Here is a 17,548-nt window from a genome sequence, read left to right as displayed (position 1 = left end):
TCTCCTGGCCGCATGTTGCAGCAGCCTGACCCGGTCCATGCTGGTGGATGGGGCTTACTGCTGTCAGGCTCCAGAAGCAGCATCTGAGTGCGGGTCAGGTAAGTGGCTGTGCTGAGCCTTCCTCCTCCCATCCTAGCCAGAGACTCCGGGGAGGGAAGAGATCCAGCCCCAGCCGCACACTGCTCTCTAATGCTGCAGTCTGAGGCAATGATCCCCACCATTATACCAGCCATATGCAGGAACACGGCTTTTCTCTCCTCTTCTCATGGGCGGGGAGAGGCGGAGCTTAAATCGGTCATGCAGCAATGCTCAGGAGAGAGACTGTCGGAGGCAGGGGCCCACCGGGGGATCCACCGATTCCCCGGTGGGCCAGTCCGAGCCTGACTACTGGAACCTGCAGAGCTGAATCCTGACACCGCAGCTTCTGAATTCTCACAACGCATGCACTGCACACTACTAGGATTCTCCCTTGCCGGTGGACGGTCATGTCAGCACAAGCATGCGATTTATTTACTTCTGACCACATTCCGCCTAGACGTGCCCGACCTCACTTAGTTCATTTTCAATGACGGAGGCTACACATGTCTAGTCAGCACGTGACCGCGTGTGTGTAAATCACCAGCACAAGAGAATCCTGACAGCGTGCAGTTTGCACTGTGAGAAGTCAGAAGTCTGCAGTCACAAAGAATGACTGCAGACTCATTACAAACCTGGACAACCCCTTTAAAGCTCCTAACATAAATAAAAACATGAGAATTAGTATCACAAATAACATTTACATCCAGGTACCTTATAGATGGCGTTGATTCTGGAGCCCTTCTTCTTTTCTTCATCTTGTCCAGACCCCATGATGAGTTTTGTCAGCCACAGCCGTCTCTGCAGACTTCCATCTTCTCCGCTCTTTTGCAGAAAATCTCCACAAGACGCCCTTAAAGATACAAGTGTCATTATAATGCTCTGGAATAAAAAATTGCCCCTCACTATATTGTCTGCACAAAATATGACCCCCACACTGTCCCTCTTATGGTACATGCTCTTCACACTGACCTCTCCTTTCTATACTGGCCCCCTCTTCACACTGTCCTCTCACACTGTGTCCCCCCTATAGGGCCTAGTATTTATACTCCATATTTATACTCCATCCTCCCACCCTGTGTGCATGGCTCCCCCATCCTTCTCCCCTGCGTGCATGGCTTTTCTATCCTCCCACCCTGCGTGCATGGCTCCCCCATCCTTCTCCCCTGCGTTCATGGCTCCCCCACCCTTCTCCCCTGCGTTACAGCTCCCCCATCCTTCTCCCCTGCGTTCATGGCTCCCCCATCCTTCTCCCTTGCGTTCACAGCTCCCCCATCCTTCTCCCCTGCGTGCATGGGTCCCCCATCCTTCTCCCCTGAGTTCACGGCTCCCCCATCCTTCTCCCCTGCGTTCACGGCTCCCCCATCCTTCTCCCCTGCGTTCACGGCTCCCCCATCCTTCTCCCCCGCGTTCACGGCTCACCCATCCTTCTCCCCTGTGTTCACGTCTCCCCATCCTTCTCCCCTGAGTTCACGGCTCCCCCATCCTTCTCCCCTGCGTTCACGGCTCCCCCATCCTTCTCCCCTGCGTTCACGGCTCCCCATCCTTCTCCCCTGCGTTAGCGGCTCCCCATCCTTCTCCCCTGCGTTCATTGCTCCCCCATCCTTCTCCCCTGCGTGCTTGGCTCCCCTATCCTTCTCCCCCGTGTGCATGCCTCCCCTATCCTCCCACCCTGGCTCCCCATCCTTTTTCCCTGTCATACTCACCTCTCACCGCGTGGCACAGAACAGAACTTCCTGGCATCTCTTCTGCAGCATCTTCCTTCCTGTCTTCAGCGGTCACATGATAGCGCTAATTAAGGTCACGAATATGCGCATATTCATGACCTTAAATGAGTGGTACCATGTGACCGCTGAAGACAGGACGCGCTGCCGGCGCTGAGACACAGTTGCAGCCACCGCTGGAGGAAGGTGAGTATTACGTCTTCAGGGAGGGGGGGGCGGGAAGGAGGGATGGTGGGCAGGTTTAGGAGGGAGGGAGCAGGAGGGGCGGGCACTTGACCCCGGAGTTTTATTAAAAATTTTTTTAAAAAAACCTAGCAGCGCAAATCCAGTTACTACGGAATCTGCCGCCCCCTCTCTTCTGCCGCCTGAGCCAAAGGGCTCAAATCGCCTAATGGAAGCAGCGTCCCTGGGCTTACCGACTGAGTGTGACTGGAGTGCTTCTCCAGATACGGCCATAATCATGGGCTATTCCCCATGCATAATTCGAATCTGTGTAAATATTAGCAACTTTACCTGCAGCAGCTCTACACGCCTCAGTGAGTGCCTTCAACTCTGCCTCCTGCACCGACATGTGAGGAAGGAGTGGTTCAGCTCGGATTACCTCATGTGAGGATACTACTGCATATCCAATGCAGTATCCCCCATCCTGGGGGTATCTGGAGCCATCTACAAAAATAAAAACCTCAAAATATGCATTAGGAACAGGTTTTTTTTCATGAACATATGTAAAACCCACTGTCTCCTGACTCATCAGTTCCTATGCAGTCATGTTCGTGCGTCATGTCAAAGTACTCGTCTTCACCTACCAACACCGCCACCAATTCCCCCTTTTCTGAATCCACAGGCAGATGAGTGGCTGGATTCAGAACATTATATCTTTTGAGGGTGACGTATTCAGGAATTAGTATTAGATCACATTCAAGTCTAAGCTCTCTGGCCATAGACAGGTGTTTTGGTTGAACTTGCGTGAGTATGGCATTAATGTCATGTGGAGTGTAAATTGTCAAAGGAAAAAGTCAGTGTGAGTTCACATGCCTAGCAGTAATAAAGCAGCTATTACAGCGCAGACACACGTAGGAGACTCTAATCACTGGGTCTAACTGTGCTGAGTAGTAAGCTATTGGTTTCTGTTTCCCTCCAGGTTGTCATGTCAGTACTGCGGTAGCATGTCCTTCTTGCTCTGTGCAAAACAAGAAAAATGGCTGATCATAGTTTGGAATTCCTAAGACTGGAGCTGACACAATAAGCAGTTTGAGAGAATGGAAGGAATCAATTGCTTCTTGGGTGAGATTGTAGGGGTTTGATGACAAGCAGTCATAAAGTGGTTGCATCATTTGTGAAGCAGACCTTATCCAAGGCCTACAGTAGGTCACCAAGCCTAGGAAAGTGCGTAGATGCTGGTGTGACCTGGCAAAGGGAGATTTTGAATTGCCTGTTTTCTGTCTTCAGTCAGGTGTCTTGTACCTTCAGCAATACAATGTCCCAAAAATGTTATGGAGGGGTGTGGAAACCACACAGAAAGACGACCAATATTGGGTATATTACAAATGTACAAAAATCTTTATTGATACAAGTATACATACAAATACAATAAAAGAGAGAGCATATAGATCTCTGGATTACAATGGTGCAAGTAGAAAAAATGGTGGCGGCTACTGGACCAAATCGCCACTGTACAGAGAAGGACGCGCAGACCGTGAGACTCAGACTACCATATACCATATAATGGCAACATATGCCAGTAACTATACTCATATACACAGAGGCAGCTAACTAGCGAGAACATGGTGCACCTGCAAAAAAGTAACCGACACATGTAGCAAATATGTGAATCATAAGACTGTATACCACAGTGGGTTATTGTAATGCTACACTATATTACGCAGGGCCACAGTATATCAATATGCTGAAAAAACAGCTGAGCCATATACATGAGAGTTACCGTATCTTCAATAGATGTCTAGATCCCCCTCATCACCCATTAACGTGCAGCTGATAGCTTACATGACAAAAGTGTACCCAGGCAGAATAGCCGTAAGCTCAGCACATAATTACCTGTACACGGGGGCATAACATGTATCTGGGTCCGGTGTGCACGTCCGCCCGACGCGCGTTTCGGAGCGGAAGCTCCTTCGTCAGGGGGCGTGCCGGCTAATACTAATGACGGGGTTTAAATACAAGCAAGGCAAATGATCGCTGGGGCGACAGCCGGACATGACGCAGACGCTGCCATGGTAACCGGAGACACCAGGCGGCGGCGGCGTCATGCACAGGCGTCACCAACCATGGCAACCGTCCGTGCATAATGACGCCACAGGCCGCCAGGGGTAGCCGATCCAGGCGCGCATGCGTACAGGCAACGCACCAGCACATCATAATGAAGAAGAATCTACATGCAAGACAACACAGTGTATAATCGTGAGTAACAATCTATAGGGAAGGACAGGAAAAGAAAAGAAAAAGGGGGCACATAGCGTATTTAAGTGTCACATTACACGCATCCGCAGTATCCGGGGGCAAGTCCAGCCTATCATGTGTGTAAACCCTGAAACCATAGGGTCAAAACACATGTGATCCAAGAAGGTCTATGATCACTGTACCAAAATCAAAACGGTATCCCCAACCGAGGGGTGCCCATAAAACAGGCATAACGCCGCGGGTGATACTATATGAAAAGTAAAACGCTATAAGTGGAGAAATAAGAAAACATACAACAAAATAAAAAATAAGAAATAGCAGAACAAAACCAAAACATGAAAATGCAATAAAAATCAATTGATCCAACAATTACAACAGTTGTATATAACATGTCCTTCTGATCTCGGTCTTCATATGTCTTCAGTAGACTCCAAGAGAGGAAAAGCTTGAATAACGTTACCATGTCATTTCAACATAGCTGGACACAAAGGATATCTAAGAATAAAATAATAAAAAATTAAAAACAAATACTGGAGCGACCGTACCGGACACCACCACCACCCATACCAAAACCAGGATCACAGAAAAGGCGCAAAACTAATATTTCCGTTTAATCCATGGGGGTGGACAGTATTTAGAGTCCACATCCACCTCGTTTCGAGCTGTGCCAACCGTTGGGGGTTATTACCCCCCTAATGCCCATTTCTATCATATCAATTCCTTTGACTCTCAGGACACTACTGTCACAATTGTGGTGTGACTTAAAGTGCCTGGGAATCGTTTTTAACACATTCGGGTCCATTACACGTGCTGCTGCTTCGATCCCAAGGACATGTTCGCGCTGTTACGACTGGCGGAACGCACCAAGTACAAGATGTTATGGTAAACTAGGTGCGTTCGCAGTCCGAGGTTCACCGTGCAGGTAAAAGACCCTGCTGCTAGTAAGACGGACTATATGGCGGTACTAAGTATACACACATGGGTTAACTTCACCCTGCGTGAAGGAAGCGATCCTGTTGCGTCACAGGAGCGCAGTACCGCACATAGAGCGCGAGCAAGAAGTCAGCGAACTCAACCCCTACACAGGATTGAAGTCCGATTAGACACTTGCTGGCATAACACCGCAACTGGGTGAGTAAGGAAACTTGTTAAATAGAATCTATAGGCACGAGAGTGCGTGCGGTGCCGCACTGACGGACGCCACTAACCACCCAGGCTTGGGTAAGGAAAGCGCAGAGGAAGCGCACGGCGCCGTACTGGCGGACACAGCAACAGGACGCTGCGATGTGTGTTACGTGCAGATGGCTAGTCGGGCGCTAGATAGCTACCATCATCCGCGAGCAGTCAACAACTCTAGGGAGGGATACTTAGGAGCTTTCATCCATCGACACACATCCATCTACACACACACATAATATCAAGACAATACTAGCGCATGGCCGTGCGGTCATGCGCAGTTTATATAGTTGCAGCACAGGAAGCTGCTACTGAAGTTTTGCCTTTTCAGGACCTTCCTGGAGGACCAATGGAATGTGCTGCAGTACCTGAGCATGTGACCCTCGATCTCCAACGGGAGATCTTGCCCTGGGCATGCTCAGTGTGTGCAAATAAGGACTTAGTCCCAGAGAAGCCCGCTCACCGTAGATCAGTGCAGGGTACAACAGGAGAGCCAGAAAAGGCAGCAGTAACCCTTAGCACAGAATCAGTCCCAGCAAGACGCTGGGAGCGACGCCTCCGCTGAGCAGACCCCACTGCGGCCGAAACAGAATGGGAGACCACAGCAGACACGGATCGAGATTCCCCCTGTGCAGCAGGGGAAACTCGACTCCTAACATTACCCCCCCTCCTAGGGCCCCCCTCCTTGGGCCTCGCTACGCTCGAAGGCAGCAATGAGCTGCGGAGCCCGAATGTGCTCAGCAGGCTCCCAGGACCTGTCCTCGGGGCCATAACCCTTCCAGTCCACCAAATAAAATTTTTTGCCACGTACCACCTTGCACCCCAAAATAGCGTTCACCTCATAATCGTCAGTAGACGAACCCGATGTCCCAGCAGATGACTCGGAAAACCGGGACATATACACGGGTTTCAAGAGGGACACATGAAAGGTGTCGGTGATACCCAGGCGTGGCGGAAGGGCCAAACGATAGACCACAGGATTAACCTGTTTGAGGACCTTGAAGGGACCCAAGTAGCGAGGAGCAAATTTAGTGGACTCAACTCGCAGCCTGATGTTACGGGCGGAGAGCCACACCAAGTCGCCAGTGGAGTCGGCTACGGCGTTGTTCAGCGCAAACTCTGCCCATGATAGCAAGGATGCCCAGTCATCCTGCCTGGCTGAAACAAAATGTCGCAGGTATGTGACCAAGGTCTGGTTGGCCCTCTCTACCAACCCATTCGTCTCGGGATGATAAGCGGAAGAGAGATTCAACTCAATACTGAGAAGACGACAAAGCTCTCTCCAGAACCGAGACGCAAACTGGGGACCCTGGTCACTGACAATTTTGTCAGGCATACCATGTAGGCGGAAGATGTGTTTAATGAACAACGCTGCCAAGGCTCGTGCAGAAGGTAACCGTGGTAGCGGCACCAAATGCACCATTTTTGAGAAATGATCGGTGATGACCCAAATGATGGTACAGCCGCGAGATTTGGGTAAACCCACGACAAAGTCCATCCCGACCATCTCCCAGGGCCTATCTGCCACCGGCAAGGGATAGAGCAACCCAGCTGGCCTTTGACGCGGAGATTTATTTTTGGCGCAGGAGACACACGCCAAAATATAATCCCTGACATCCCGGACCATATGCGGCCACCAGTACGTCCTCGCCAGTAGCTCAGATGTCCTCTTTGTCCCAAAGTGTCCACCCACCCTGGACGAATGAGCCCAAGAGAGAACCTCCGGTCGCAAATTAATGGGCACAAAAGTCTTGCTCGGAGGCACAGACTCCAGCGAAACCGGCGCTACGGTTCTCAGGCTCTCAGAAGGGACTATAAGCCGAGGCTCCTCTTCCTCCTCCTCAGTTGACATAAGGGAGCGAGAGAGAGCGTCGGCACGAATATTCTTCTCCCCGGCGAAATAATGCAGAGTAAAATGGAACCGAGAGAAAAATAAGGACCATCTGGCCTGACGAGAATTCAGCCGCTGGGCTGTGTGTAAATACACCAAATTTTTGTGGTCCGTGAAAACCTGGAAGGGAAACCGTGCACCTTCCAGAAGATGTCTCCACTCTGAAAAGGCCAACTTCATTGCTAGCAACTCCCTATCCCCGATGGAGTAATTTCTCTCCGCTGATGTGAAGGTCTTAGAGAAGAAGAAGCATGGATGCTTCCGACCTTGAGCGTCCTTTTGATAGAGGACTGCTCCAGCACCAACGGATGAGGCATCCACCTCCATTAGGAATGGCTTATCCACATCGGGGCGATGTAAGATGGGAGCGCTAGCAAAATGAGACTTAACAGAAGTGAAGGCCTTGGAGACCTCTTCCGACCACAATTTGGGATTCGCTCCCTTCTTGGTGAGGGCCACCAAGGGAGCTACCAGAGTTGAGAAGTGGGGAATGAACTGGCGGTAATAATTAATGAACCCCATAAAGCGCTGCACCGCCTTAAGAGAATGGGGCTTTTGCCAGTCCATCACAGCCTGTAGTTTGGCAGGATCCATAGCCAATCCCTGGGCGGAGATGATATAGCCCAGGAACGGTAAAGACTCCTGCTCAAACATACACTTCTCCAACTTTGCATAAAGAGAGTTTGCCCGTAAGAGGTCGAAGACTCTGCCAACATCTCTCCGGTGGGAGTCAATATCTGGAGAAAAGATGAGAATATCATCCAGATAGACTACAACCGAGGTGGAAAGCATATCCCGGAAGATGTCGTTGACAAAGTCTTGGAAAACGGCTGGGGCATTACAGAGCCCGAAGGGCATCACCAGATACTCATAGTGCCCATCTCTGGTGTTAAATGCCGTTTTCCATTCGTCCCCCTCACGGATGCGAATCAGGTTGTAAGCACCCCGCAGATCTAATTTAGTAAACACTCTAGCTCCCCGAAGCCTATCGAAGAGCTCAGATATCAAGGGCAAAGGATACTTGTTCTTAACGGTGATAGCGTTAAGACCCCTGTAGTCTATGCATGGACGTAGTTCCCCATTCTTCTTCTGCACGAAGAAGAACCCTGCCCCAGCAGGTGACACTGACTTCCTGATGAACCCTCTTGCCAGATTCTCTTGAATGTACTGAGACATGGCCTCCGTCTCCGGGAGAGATAATGGATAAACTCGACCCCGGGGAGGCTCTGCACCAGGCAAGAGATCGATAGGACAGTCATAAGGGCGATGGGGCGGAAGGGTCTCCGCCGCCTTTTTGGAGAACACGTCTGCATAAGACCAGTATTGCTTGGGGAGAGAGGAAAGATCTGCGGGTACCTCAGTAGTAGCAACCTGAACGCACTCTCGGTGACACCTACCCCCACATGATTCACCCCATCCCAGAATTCTGCCTGAGGACCACTCGATGTGAGGAGAGTGGAACCGTAGCCAAGGTATCCCCAACAGGACCTCATCAATCCCCTCGGGAATGATGAGCAGAGATATAATCTCCTGATGGGATGGTCATAGACAGAGTAAAAGGGATGGTCTGATGTGTTATCTGTGTGGGGAGTGTCGACCCATTCACCACTCGTACCGTTACTGGTTGAGGTAGCATAACCAGGGGTATTGCGTGACATTGGGCGAAGGCAGAAGACATAAAATTGCCTTCCGCCCCAGAATCCACGCAGAGCTCTACCGAGTGGGAGGATGAGCCAAAAGTTATTGTCCCCTTAAAGGACAATTTGGAGGCAAATGTCGCCGTGTCTAGTGCACCTCCACCTACTACCACTAGACGCTGACGTTTCCTCGACCGCTGGTGACATCTGGTGGCAAGATGTCCTGACTGTTGGCAAACATGGCAAACCTGGAGTGCACGAGTGGTCCGGGACTTAGATCCCGCTCGAGACACTACCTTAGGTTCATGGGACTCAGGAGCCTGGACTGGAGATTCCAAAGGTTTGGCGAAGGTGGGAGCCAGCCGAAACCTCTGCCTACACTGGGCTCGCTCTAACCTCTGCTCGTGAAAACGGAGGTCAATACGAGTAGACACTGTTATTAATTATTCCAGTGTGGCGGGAATCTCCCTAGTGGCCAGGGCGTCCTTAACGTGGTCAGCCAGCCCCCTCCAAAATATAGGAATAAGAGGTTTATCCGACCACTCCAGCTCAGATGCTAGAGTGCGGAAGCGGACGGCAAAATGGCTGACCAAGGACAAGCCCTGAGTCAATGCCAACAGTTGGAGCGCCGTATCATGGGTGTCACGAGGTCCTAAAAAGACTTGTTTCAGAGTGCTCAGGAATAACGGAGCACTCTGCACCACATGATCGCCACGCTCCCACAGCGGCGTAGCCCACTGCAACGCCCTGTCCGACAGTAAAGATACGATAAAGCCCACCTTAGCCCGCTCTGTAGGGAAACGAGAGGCCAGAAGCTCGAGATGTATTGAGCACTGACTCACGAAACCCCTACAGGACTTACTGTCACCAGAAAATTTCTCTGGTAGCGGGAGGCGAGATAGCGTCGGTACAGGGGCGGCAGTGGACAAGGTAGCTGCAGCCACACTTGCAGCCTGAAAAACGACAGCAGTAACATCCACAGCTGAGGTTGAACGCTCAAGAGCCGCCAACCTTCCCTCCAGCTGCTGGATGTACCGCTGTAAACGCTGATCGTCCGTCATTACTAGCCAGACCTTGGCGCTAGTATTATGTTACGACTGGCGGAACGCACCAAGTACAAGATGTTATGGTAAACTAGGTGCGTTCGCAGTCCGAGGTCCACCGTGCAGGTAAAAGACCCTGCTGCTAGTAAGACGGACTATATGGCGGTACTAAGTATACACACATGGGTTAACTTCACCCTGCGTGAAGGAAGCGATCCTGTTGCGTCACAGGAGCGCAGTACCGCACATAGAGCGCAAGCAAGAAGTCAGCGAACTCAACCCCTACACAGGATTGAAGTCCGATTAGACACTCGCTGGCATAACACCGCAACTGGGTTTGTAAGGAAACTTGTTAAATAGAATCTATAGGCACGAGAGTGCGTGCGGTGCCGCACTGACGGACGCCATTAACCACCCAGGCTTGGGTAAGGAAAGCGCAGAGGAAGCGCACGGCGCCGTACTGGCGGACACAGCAACAGGACGCTGCGATGTGTGTTACGTGCAGATGGCTAATCGGGCGCTAGATAGCTACCATCATCCGCGAGCAGTCAACAACTCTAGGGAGGGATACTTAGGAGCTTTCATCCATCGACACACATCCATCTACACACACACATAATATCAAGATAATACTAGCGCATGGCCGTGCGGTCATGCGCAGTTTATATAGTTGCAGCACAGGAAGCTGCTACTGAAGTTTTGCCCTTTCAGGACCTTCCTGGAGGACCAATGGAATGTGCTGCAGTACCTGAGCATGTGACCCTCGATCTCCAACGGGAGATCTTGCCCTGGGCATGCTCAGTGTGTGCAAATAAGGACTTAGTCCCAGAGAAGTGTTATGAAAGGTAATTCAGTACCACAATGGACATAGAGGTCAGCGCACATACAGTAACCTGGCAATAACCCAAAAAACAAGAACGAGCTCTGAGACGTGGGAACTCTGTTGACCGCAATCCCTAATCCTCTCCAACCACACTAAAGGCAGCCATGGATTGCGCCTAACGCTCCCTATGCAACTCGGCACGGCCTGAGAAACTAGCTAGCCTGAAGATAGAAAATAAGCCTACCTTGCCTCAGAGAAATACCCCAAAGGAAAAGGCAGCCCCCACATATAATGACTGTGAGTTAAGATAAAAAGACAAACGTAGAGATGAAATAGATTAAGCAAAGTGAGGCCCAACTTTCTGAACAGAGCGAGGATAGGAAAGGTAACTTTGCGGTCAACACAAAACCCTACATAAACCACGCAAAGGGGGGAAAAAGACCCTCCGTACCGAACTAACGGCACGGAGGTACACCCTCTGCGTCCCAGAGCTTCCAGCAAGCAGAAAAAAACAAATTGACAAGCTGGACAGAAAAAAACAGCAAACAAATAGCAAAGAGGAACTTAGCTATGCAGAACAGCAGGCCACAGGAACGATCCAGGAGGAAACAGGTCCAATACTAGAACATTGACTGGAGGCCAGGATCAAAGCACTAGGTGGAGTTAAATAGAGCAGCACCTAACAACTTCACCACATCACCTGAGGAAGGAAACTCAGAAGCCGCAGTACCACTTTCCTCCACCAACGGAAGCTCACAGAGAGAACCAGCCGAAGTACCACTTGTGACCACAGGAGGGAGCTCTGCCACAGAATTCACAACAGTACCCCCCCTTGAGGAGGGGTCACCGAACCCTCACCAGAGCTCCCAGGACGACCAGGATGAGCCATATGAAAGGCACGAACATGATCGGGAGCATGGACATCAGAGGCAAAGACCCAGGAATTATCTTCCTGAGCATAACCCTTCCACTTAACCAGATACTGGAGTTTCCGCCTTGAAACACGAGAATCCAAAATCTTCTCCACAATATACTCCAACTCCCCCTCCACCAAAACCGGGGCAGGAGGATCAACAGATGGAACCATAGGTGCCACGTATCTCCACAACAATGACCTATGGAATACGTTATGTATGGAAAAAGAATCTGGAAGGGTCAGACAAAAAGACACGGGATTAAGAACCTCAGAAATCCTATATGGACCAATAAAACGAGGTTTAAACTTAGGAGAGGAAACCTTCATAGGAATATGACGAGAAGATAACCAAACCAAATCCCCAACCCGAAGTCGGGGACCCACACAGCGTCTGCGATTAGCGAAACGTTGAGCCTTCTCCTGGGACAAAGTCAAATTGTCCACTACATGAGTCCAAATCTGCTGCAACCTGTCCACCACAGTATCCACACCAGGACAGTCCGAAGACTCAACCTGCCCTGAAGAGAAACGAGGATGGAACCCAGAATTGCAGAATAACGGTGAAACCAAGGTAGCCGAGCTGGCCCGATTATTAAGGGCGAACTCAGCCAAAGGCAAGAAGGACACCCAATCATCCTGATCAGCAGAAACAAAGCATCTCAGATATGTTTCCAAGGTCTGATTGGTTCGTTCGGTCTGGCCATTAGTCTGAGGATGGAAAGCCGAGGAAAAAAGACAAATCAATGCCCATCCTAGCACAAAAAGCTCGCCAAAACCTCGAAACAAACTGGGAACCTCTGTCAGAAACGATGTTCTCTGGAATGCCATGTAAATGAACCACATGCTAGAAGAACAATGGCACCAAATCAGAGGAGGAAGGCAATTTAGACAAGGGTACCAAATGGACCATCTTAGAGAAGCGATCACAGACCACCCAAATGACTGACATCTTTTGAGAGACGGGAAGATCTGAAATAAAATCCATAGAGATATGTGTCCAAGGCCTCTTCGGGACCGGCAAGGGCAAAAGCAACCCACTGGCACGAGAACAGCAGGGCTTAGCCCGAGCACAAATCCCACAGGACTGCACAAAAGTACGCACATCCCGCGACAGAGATGGCCACCAAAAGGATCTAGCCACTAACTCTCTGGTACCAAAGATTCCAGGATGACCAGCCAACACCGAACAATGAACCTCAGAGATAACTTTATTCGTCCACCTATCAGGGACAAACAGTTTCTCCGCTGGGCAACGATCAGGTTTATTAGCCTGAAATTTTTGCAGCACCCGCCGCAAATCAGGGGAGATGGCAGACACAATTACTCCCTCTTTGAGGATACCCGCCGGCTCAGATACACCCGGAGAGTCGGGCACAAAACTCCTAGACAGAGCATCCGCCTTCACATTTTTAGAGCCCGGAAGGTATGAAATCACAAAGTCAAAACGGGCAAAAAACAATGACCAACGAGATTGTCTAGGATTCAACCGCTTGGCGGACTCAAGATAAGTCAAGTTCTTATGATCAGTCAAGACCACCACGCGATGCTTAGCTACTTCAAGCCAAGGACGCCACTCCTCGAATGCCCACTTCATGGCCAGTAACTCTCGATTGCCAACATCATAATTTCGCTCAGCAGGCGAAAACTTCCAGGAAAAGAAGGCGCATGGTTTCATCACCGAGCAATCAGAACTTCTCTGCGACAAAACAGCCCCTGCTCCAATCTCAGAAGCATCAACCTCGACCTGGAACGGAAGCGAAACATCTGGTTGACACAACACAGGGGCAGAAGAAAAACGACGCTTCAACTCTTGAAAAGCTTCCACCGCAGCAGAAGACCAATTGACCAAATCAGCACCTTTCTTGGTCAAATCGGTCAATGGTTTAGCAATACTAGAAAAATTGCAGATGAAGCGACGATAAAAATTAGCAAAGCCCAGGAACTTTTGCAGACTTTTCAGAGATGTCGGCTGAGTCCAATTATGGATGGCTTGGACCTTAACAGGGTCCATCTCGATAGTAGAAGGGGAAAAGATGAACCCCAAAAATGAAACCTTCTGAACACCAAAGAGACACTTTGATCCCTTCACAAACAAAGAATTAGCACGCAGGACCTGAAACACCGTTCTGACCTGCTTCACATGAGACTCCCAATCATCCGAGAAGATCAAAATGTCATCTAAGTACACAATCAGGAATTTATCCAGGTACTCTCGGAAGATGTCATGCATAAAGGACTGAAACACTGATGGAGCATTGGCAAGTCCGAATGGCATTACTAGATACTCAAAATGGCCCTCGGGCGTATTAAATGCAGTTTTCCACTCATCGCCTCGCTTAATACGCACAAGATTATACGCACCACGAAGATCTATCTTGGTGAACCAACTAGCCCCCTTAATCCGAGCAAACAAATCAGATAACAATGGCAAGGGGTACTGAAATTTAACCGTGATCTTATTTAGAAGGCGGTAATCTATACAAGGTCTCAGTGAACCATCCTTCTTGGCTACAAAAAAGAACCCTGCTCCTAATGGCGACGATGACGGGCGAATATGCCCCTTCTCCAAAGACTCCTTCACATAACTCCGCATAGCGGCGTGCTCAGGCACAGATAAATTAAACAGTCGACCTTTTGGGAATTTACTACCAGGAATCAAATCGATAGCACAATCACAATCCCTATGCGGAGGTAGGGTATCGGACTTGGGCTCATCAAATAAATCCCGGTAATCAGACAAGAACTCAGGAACCTCAGAAGGGGTGGATGACGAAATAGTCAGAAATGGGACATCACCATGTAACCCCTGACAACCCCAGCTGGACACAGACATGGATTTCCAATCTAATACTGGATTATGGACTTGTAGCCATGGCAACCCCAACACGACCACATCATGCAGATTATGCAACACCATCACCAAAGCGAATAACCTCCTGATGTGCAGGATGCACATGGTCAGCTGGGTCCAGTACTGAGGCTTATTCTTGGCCAAAGGCGTAGCATCAATTCCTCTCAATGGAATAGGACACTGCAAGGGCTCCAAGAAAAACCCACAACGCCTAGCATACTCCAAGTCCATCAAATTCAGAGCAGCGCCTGAGTCCACAAATGCCATGACAGAATACGATGACAAAGAGCAGATCAAGGTAACAGACAGAAGAACTTTTGACTGTACCATACCAATGGTGGCAGACCTAGCGAACCGCTTAGTGCGCTTAGGACAATCAGAGATAGCATGAGTGGAATCACCACAGTAGAAACACAGCCCATTCAGACGTCTGTGTTCTTGCCGTTCAACTCTGGTCAAAGTCCTATCGCACTGCATAGGCTCAGGTTTAAGCTCAGATAATACCGCCAAATGGTGCACAGATTTACGCTCGCGCAAGCGTCGACCGATCTGAATGGCCAAAGACATAGACTCATTCAGACCAGCAGGCATAGGAAATCCCACCATGACATCCTTAAGGGCTTCAGAGAGACCTTTTCTGAAAATAGCTGCGAGCGCACCTTCATTCCACTGAGTGAGTACGGACCACTTTCTAATTTTCTGACAATATACCTCTATTTCATCCTGACCCTGACACAGAGCCAGCAAATTCTTCTCTGCCTGATCCACAGAATTAGGCTCATCGTACAGCAATCCGAGCGCCAGGAAAAATGCATCGATATTACTTAATGCAGGATCTCCTGACGCAAGAGAAAATGCCCAGTCCTGAGGGTCGCCACGCAGAAAAGAAATAACGATCCTAACTTGTTGAACTGGGTCACCAGAGGAGCGAGGTTTCAAAGCCAGAAATAGTTTACAATTATTTTTGAAACTCAGAAATTTAGTTCTATCTCCAAAAAACAAATCAGGAATAGGAATTCTCGGTTCTAACATAGAATTCTGAACCACAAAGTCTTGAATACTTTGTACTCTTGCCGTGAGCTGATCCACACATGAAGACAGACCTTTAATGTCCATTGCTACACCTGTGTCCTGAACCACCCAAATGTCTAGGGGAAAAAAAGGCAAAACACAGTGCAAAGAAAAAAAAATGGTCTCAGAACTTCTTTTTTCCCTCTATTGAGAATCATTAGTACTTTTGGCCTCCAGTACTGTTATGAAAGGTAATTCAGTACCACAATGGACATAGAGGTCAGCGCACATACAGTGACCTGGCAATAACCCAAAAAACAAGAACGAGCTCTGAGACGTGGGAACTCTGTTGACCGCAATCCCTAATCCTCTCCAACCACACTAAATGCAGCCGTGGATTGCGCCTAACGCTCCCTATGCAACTCGGCACGGCCTGAGAAACTAGCTAGCCTGAAGATAGAAAATAAGCCTACCTTGCCTCAGAGAAATACCCCAAAGGAAAAGGCAGCCCCCACATATAATGACTGTGAGTTAAGATGAAAAGACAAACGTAGAGATGAAATAGATTCAGCAAAGTGAGGCCCAACTTTCTGAACAGAGCGAGGATAGGAAAGGTAACTTTGCGGTCAACACAAAACCCTACAAAAACCACGCAAAGGGGGGAAAAAGACCCTCCGTTGTTATGAAAGGCAATTCAGTATCACAATGGACATGGAGGTCAGAGCACATACAGTGATCTGACAATAACCCAAAATAATAGAACGAGCTCTGAGACGTGGGAACTCTGCAGACCGCAATCCCTGATCCTCTCCAAACACAACTAGAGGCAGCCGTGGATTGCGCCTAAAGCTCCCTATGCAACTCGGCACAGCCTGAGAAACTAACTAGCCTGAAGATAGAAAAAATAAGCCTACCTTGCCTCAGAGAAATACCCCAAAGGAAAAGGCAGCCCCCCACATATAATGACTGTGAGTAAGATGAAAAGACAAACGTAGGGATGAAATAGATTCAGCAAAGTGAGGCCCGATATTCTAGACAGAACGAGGATAGGAAAGATAACTTTGCGGTCTACACTAGTGTTGAGCGATACCTTCCGATATCGGAAAGTATCGGTATCGGATAGGATCGGCCGATATTCAAAAAATATCGGATATCGCCGATACCGATACCCGATCCCAATGCAAGTCAATGGGACCAAAATATCGGAATTAAAATAAACCCTTTCTTGCCATGTAGGAAAACAACTAAGAATAATGCCGGATGTATTTGGGGAGGTGGCGGAGACATTAAAGTCATAGAGGTTTATCCCAATCAAATAGAATAGCATGTTTTTTGGGTTTTTTTAAGACGTTCGGAGTGACAAAGATATTGACTATGTAAATTTTTTTTTCTTATTTTGTCAGATATTGATGTTTCACTATTCCACGCCCTTCCCCTTCTTTTTTTTCTTTTTTTTTTTTTACCTTTCCCACACTTTCATCTTCATCATCATCATCAGCATCTTTGACATCAACTTCTTCTTCACCTTATTCATCTTCTTCTTCATCCTTTACCTTTTTTTTTTTTATTACATTCTTCATATTCATTTTATTCAACTATTATTATTCTTCCTATTCTACATATTCTTTTTATTCCACTGTTATTATTCTTCCTATTCTACTTCTTCATCATATTCTCATTTGTGACAGGCATTCCCGTAGTTGTTATCTATAAAAGTTTGAAGATTACACCTTCAGTTCTGCCAGTCACAAAAGTTACATTTGTCCGCGTTCAGTTTGGCCTGCAGCATCAGGCTTTATCCAGGGGCACCACGAGGAGGAACGGACTCACCCCCATACACTGCTTAGTCTTCTTCTGCATATAATTTAGATAATATCTTTTGCTCTGATATTAAGTCTTATGCTTAATGTTCTTCTGCTCTTTGTTCTGCAGCCTCTTGTTCTTCTGCTTCTCGGTCTTCCATGTCGTCGTCTCCACCGTCGT

At 48.7% G+C, this 17,548-nt stretch overlaps 1 protein-coding gene across 1 annotated transcript in view; it reads right to left on the bottom strand.

Annotated features, from left to right (window-relative positions):
• Positions 1-4,608: 4,608 nt before the first annotated feature.
• Positions 4,609-17,548, bottom strand: part of LOC138666496 (gastrula zinc finger protein XlCGF53.1-like) — a 144,912-nt gene continuing 131,972 nt past the window's right edge. Inside the window, exon 6 of the mRNA XM_069754713.1 lies at positions 4,609-4,712. Within this exon, the coding sequence (XP_069610814.1) occupies positions 4,687-4,712 (26 nt within the window). The 3' untranslated portion in view covers positions 4,609-4,686. The remainder of the gene's footprint in view (positions 4,713-17,548) is intronic.

Source organism: Ranitomeya imitator, chromosome 2 (assembly GCF_032444005.1).
Source record: "Ranitomeya imitator isolate aRanImi1 chromosome 2, aRanImi1.pri, whole genome shotgun sequence".
Classification (NCBI taxonomy): Eukaryota; Metazoa; Chordata; class Amphibia; order Anura; family Dendrobatidae; genus Ranitomeya; species Ranitomeya imitator.
Note: the sequence above shows the minus strand (reverse complement) of the source record. Positions and strands in the feature narration are given on the sequence as shown.